Source organism: Chiloscyllium plagiosum, chromosome 25 (assembly GCF_004010195.1).
Source record: "Chiloscyllium plagiosum isolate BGI_BamShark_2017 chromosome 25, ASM401019v2, whole genome shotgun sequence".
Taxonomy (NCBI): Eukaryota; Metazoa; Chordata; class Chondrichthyes; order Orectolobiformes; family Hemiscylliidae; genus Chiloscyllium; species Chiloscyllium plagiosum.
The window spans coordinates 50,192,824-50,198,438 of NC_057734.1; the positions used below are offsets into that span (position 1 = coordinate 50,192,824).

Below are 5,615 nucleotides of genomic sequence, written 5' to 3' on the forward strand. Positions count from 1 at the left end.
TGCAAACGGATGCACCATCCTCCCCCCACTATCACAAACAGATACACTGTCCTCTCTCCACCTCGCTCACCTGGAGGAACAGAATGCGCAGTTCTCCAACCCTTCCCGTCATCACCCCTAAAAACAGTCCGCCCCCTACCTCCCGGAACCAATGCCAAATGCATCCCTTATCCGGAGGAACAGATACATGGACCTTTTCATCCTACTATCACCACCCGAAGCAATCTTCCCCTGCCCTCTCTGCTGCTGCTATCTGCAGCCACCGAGTAGGCCTTCTCTCCAGTCGCGACCTGTCTTGCCCAGCCCCGAGTGTAACTCGTCAGATACCTGGCCGTTCCGACTCCGCCACAGTCACGATTAACATCAACAGCAAAGGGATGTCGGGTTTGGGCCACATTTATCCGCCAGGCATCCTCCGGCCGGCAGCTGCTGCCCCCGCCCCGCTCTCAGGCTCCGGGAAACACATAAGATGGCGGCAGCAGAGCGCCGAGCATTGCGAGAGTGGGCGGAGCGCGAGACTGGGGAATGGTTTCCCCCTCAGAGGGGCGGGGCGAGATGCTAGGGGCGGGGCGAGAGTCCGGGGTCATGTCCTCAGGCGAGGGGGCGGGGCGAAACGCTGGAGGCGGATCCTCGAGCGGGGAGGGGAAGGAGGGGGAGAGGCACGAGGTGAGGGGCGGGGCTTGAGCTTGTGATGGGGCGTGAACTTGGACGTGAAGTGCAGATCATCAAACGAAGGGCGGGGCGGGACGTGAAGTAGAGGTGTGTCCTCCAGTGATGGACGTCTCGCTCAAAGTGTGGGGTTCTCCATGCGGAATAAACCCAGAACCAAGCACCCTACTTGAGTAACCATGGCACCAAAAAACACAACAAGGCCCATAACACAGCGGGCATCAATGTGGACTTCAACAGTTTCCTCATTTCCCCTTCCCCCACCTCACCCCAGTTCCAAACTTCCAGCTCAGCACTGTCCCCATGACTTGTCCTACCTGCCTATCTTCCTTTCCACCTATCCACTCACCCCTCCCCCATCCTACATCCCCACCTCCACTCACCTATTGTACTCTACGCTACCTTCTCCCCACCCTCACCCTCCTCTCACTTATCTCCCCACCCTTCAGGCCCTCTTCCTGATGAAGGGCTTTTGCCCGGAACGTCGATTTTCCTGCTCCTCGGATGCTGCCTGAACTGCCGTGTTTTTCCAACACTACTCTAATCTAGGCTCTGGTTTCCAGCATCTGCAGTCATTGTTTTTACCATAGCACAGCAGTGGACCAGCGCCAGGGAAACCAGTTTATCCACATAACCAAGCCAGTTCGTCAGTTAAGTCTAATCTATGATAACGCTGTGCGGCCTTGTGTTACAGAGAATCGCACTGAGTTACCGGACTGTATTAAGATAGGAGCTGAGGGTCATCATCCGCATCATCATTACTTTAGTATAAAGTTCTGGGTGCAGGGTTACATTGAAAGAAAATATACAGCCCAGAAGTAGAGGCTGTGGTTCATTGTTCTCAGACTGTTTCTTGGGGATTGGCTTAAAACGGCATCTAGGTTTTGCTGCTTTGCCATCTTTCTTCTTTCGTGAAGATGCTGTTTATGGGGTGCCAGATATGACTTTATGCCACACGCTGCTATCCTTCTGTATTCTGCATTGTAGTCATTGTCTTTTAAGAGCAGTAATTGCTTCTCAACTTCCTTCAGGGTAGAAGATAAAAGAGAAGTGGAAAGCTCTTGTGTGGTGCTGCTTCCTGGACTTCTTCATCTTCATCTTCATCTTGAGCTTCGATTTCCCCCACAACAATCTCCACTTCTTCAAATTCAACTTGCTTTGCAAGAGCGACACAATGTTCTTTGATTGCTGGAAGCTCCTCTGACAGTTCAATGCCTTTAAAATCATGAATAAAATCTGGGAGAAACTTCTGCAAAACTATTTGCAAGCAGTCCTTATTGACATCACCCTATGCTTTCACAATGATGTCAATAGCATTTTTACTGTTTCTAAAAACATCCTCAAAAACATTTGTCCTGTCATCCAACCTCTATTGCTTGACCTGAAATAAACACCTAGAGTGGACTTAAAGTAACCGAGGATGGAATGGGAGTTCGTGTTTTTAAAAAAAATCATTCCCCAATTCACCAATCGTATTACAGCCAAATCATGTTGATGAAACACACGTTATAGAAGAACGACCTGTACCTGGCACCCAGTACCAAGGCACTCAGTCAGGAGAGAGATGGAATATTCCTATTGGCTTGGATGATTGCAGCTTCAACATCACTCAAGAAACTCAAAACCATCCAGGATAAGAAAACTGCCAGCACTTACTGTGAGTGCTGTTTACACTTGTTTGTTCAAGCAATGAGGTAAGGTTAACTGTGGATGAGTAGGTGTTGGGTGGCGTGTACAAAATGAGGTTTGATTGGCAGCAAATACTTGATTGCTCTGTGAGATGATGACCAGTTGTCAATGCAAGAGCCTCCTACCCAATAACAACCACGTGATTGGCTCTGAGGTAGCTGAGCAATTTGTGGGTGTGAATGAGCAATTTGGATCTCTACCCATTAATTTGGATCTCCACTCCACTAATGCTTTTTTGTGTCTTATGTGTATGTGTGTGTAGGTAGAGGTTTGTAAGGGAGTGAGCATTTTAACTAGTAGACTGATGTTCTGGATTAGTGGTGCTGGAAGAGCACAGCAGTTCAGGCAGCATCCAAGGAGCTTTGAAATCGACGTTTCGGGCAAAAACCCTTCAGTTATTCCTGATGAAGGGCTTTTGCCCGAAACGTCGATTTCAAAGCTCTTTGGATGCTGCCTGAACTGCTGTGCTCTTCCAGCACCACTAATCCAGAATCTGGTTTCCAGCATCTGCAGTCATTGTTTTTACCTAGTAGACTGATATGTTGACAGTTTAAAGTTGTTTATTTGTACAGTCAGTTCTGCCATAACACGGTAGTTCATTTTTGTGCAATCCCCCATTATAAGAAAATCACATAATAGCAGCACCTTTTAAACTAATGGGGCCGGAACTGCAATATAACCAATACGCGCTTTAAAAGTTCTCACTATAGAAACAGTGTCCCACTTCATCATTCACGTTATAGCGAATTTGCATTAACAAAATACACATTATAGCAGAACGACCTGTTCCTGGAATCTACTTATTCACAATAAATAGTCATTCTTATTGAGTATAGAACACTGATCTGTGCTTTCTATTAACTTGGGTCTGAGATAACTTGGGACACTTGCAAATCTTTATAAAATCCAGAACTTTTGTGAAAACTCTAGGAATAGTGACTTTATTTCTAGTGTACTATCGCAATGAACTGTGGCAAAATTTGGATGCTCTTCCAGTATTAATCTGAAACAGAGACAAGAAGAATTGGTTATGCTATTAGTAAATAACACAGGTAAAGGAAAACACCACAATCCATACTGCATTTAACATTTGGCATTAGAAATGGTAAAGGATTTACTAGTGGTGTTAGAATTGACCCCTGACTGAAGGGAACGTTCAAAGTCCATATTGATTGAATTGGAAAGTAAATTGTTGGTAACATTGCCTGACAGAGACAGACATAACCAAAATAATGCTACATCACTTGGATTTAGAGGAAACACAAAATAGACCAGGTGCTCCAGATAGTAAAACTTTGGAATCCAGTGATATTCATTTATAGTAAATTGGAAATTGACAGAATTGTAAAATCGGAAAACAAGAAATAGAATTGAAAAGAGAAGAGAAAATGAGGGAACATGAATATCAGCTTTCAAGACTTACTTGCTACAGAAGTGTGTAAGATAATCTCTGAACATGTTTATTGGAAAATATCAAAAATGATGTTGTTGAAACAGGAAACATCAGGTGCTGATGCTGACCCCAATGGGGACAATCTGAATCAAAATTTGAAGTTCTTTAAGGAAATATTTAAGTTTGCACAGGACCTATGAAAATTTAAGAAAAAAGATATGGATGCATCCTCATATCATTTGAGATAATGGCTAGACAAATGAATTGAGCGAATGAGAACTATACTTTGTTCATGCAGAATAAATTGACAGGTAAAGACAGTAAATTTGGAGACACTTCACTATCAGAGGACATTTCCAGGGATTATTACACAGTAAGATAGACTGTATTGACTGCATACAAGTTCGTGCCTAAGGCATATAAGCAATGGTTTGGAAATTTAAGGAAACTGGCAGAGAAGCAATAGAACATAGAACAATACAGCGCAGAACAGGCCCTTCAGCCCATCCCCCTACACGATCCCATCATCATCCATGTGATTATCCAAGGATTGTTTAAATCTCCCTAATGTGGCTGAGTTGACTACATTTGCAGACAGGGCATTCCACGCCCTTACCACTGACTGAGTAAAGAATCTGCCTCTGACATCTGTCTTAAATCTATTACCCCGCAATTTGTAGCTATGGCCCCTCGTTCAAGCTGAATTCATCATCCAAGGAAAAAGACTTTCACTGTCTATCCTATCTAATCCTCTGATCATCTTGTATGTCTCTATCAAATCCCCTCTTAGCCTTCTTCTTTGCAATGAGAACAGACCCAAGTCTCTCAGCCTTTCCTCATAAGACCTTCCCTCTAAACCAGGCAACATCCTGGTAAATCAGAGAGTAATGCCAGTAAGGCTGAGAGGAAGAACAAACAGGGGAGAGGTTGTTGACTACAGTGGTCTGAGACGTAAATTCGTGAGGATATGACAGGTAAGGCAGATGAACTGAGAGCTTGGATTAATACTTATAACTATGATGTTGTAGCTATTACAGAGACATGGTGGATTGAGGGACAATACTGGCAAATTAACATTTGGCAATTAGATAAGAGATAGAAAGAGGTGGAGGAGTAGCTTTACTGATAATGCAGAATATCACAGCAGTACTGAGAGAGGGGTCGTCCAGCGAGGAATAGGAACAATGTAATCACTTTGATGGTATTGTACTACATCCCTCCCAAAAGCCAGCAGGTGACAGAGGAACAGGCACGTGGGCTGATTATGAAAAATGTAAAAATAACAAATTTGTTGTGGTTGGTTGATTTTAACTTCACCTATATTAACTGGGACTGCCTTAGTGCCAGGGGTTTGGAAGGGGTGGAATTTTGTAGATGCATTCAGGAGGGTTTCTTGAGCAAATGTTAATAATCCAACGAGGAAAGAAGCTATACTACAGCTCATACTGGGGAATGAGCCTGGTTAAGTGATCAAAGTTTCAGTGAGGGAGCATTTTGGGAACAGTGACCATACTTCTGTAAGTTTTAAGTTACTTATTGATAACAACAAAAGTAGTCATCAGGTGAAAGTATGAAATCGGGGGAAGGCTAACTACCATTATATTAGGCAGGCACTAGGGAATGGAGATGGGAGGCAGTTGTTTGATGGTAAATCCATGTCTGGCATGTGGGAATCTATTAAAGGCCAGTTGATTAGAGTTCGGGTCCAGTACATTCCTGTGAAAATGATAGCAAGATTCGGAAAACTTGGATGACAAGGGAAAGTGAGAGCTTAGCCAAAAATAAAAAGGAAGCATGTGTAAGATTTAGGAAACTAAAGTCAAACAGAGCCCTGGAAGAATACAAGGATAGCTAGTAAGAACTC

General features: G+C 44.0%; 1 protein-coding gene across 3 annotated transcripts in view; it reads right to left on the reverse strand.

Annotated features, from left to right (window-relative positions):
• dgcr2 (DiGeorge syndrome critical region gene 2) overlaps nucleotides 1-530 on the reverse strand; it is a 97,529-nt gene extending 96,999 nt beyond the window's left edge. For 2 of the 3 annotated variants that reach the window (XM_043716160.1, XM_043716158.1), the window contains exon 1: nucleotides 328-530. In XM_043716160.1, the coding sequence (XP_043572095.1) occupies nucleotides 328-397 (70 nt within the window). In that variant the 5' untranslated portion in view covers nucleotides 398-530. The remainder of the gene's footprint in view (nucleotides 1-327) is intronic. The other variant, XM_043716159.1, reaches the window with a different exon arrangement.
• Between the last annotated feature and the right edge of the window lie 5,085 nt (nucleotides 531-5,615).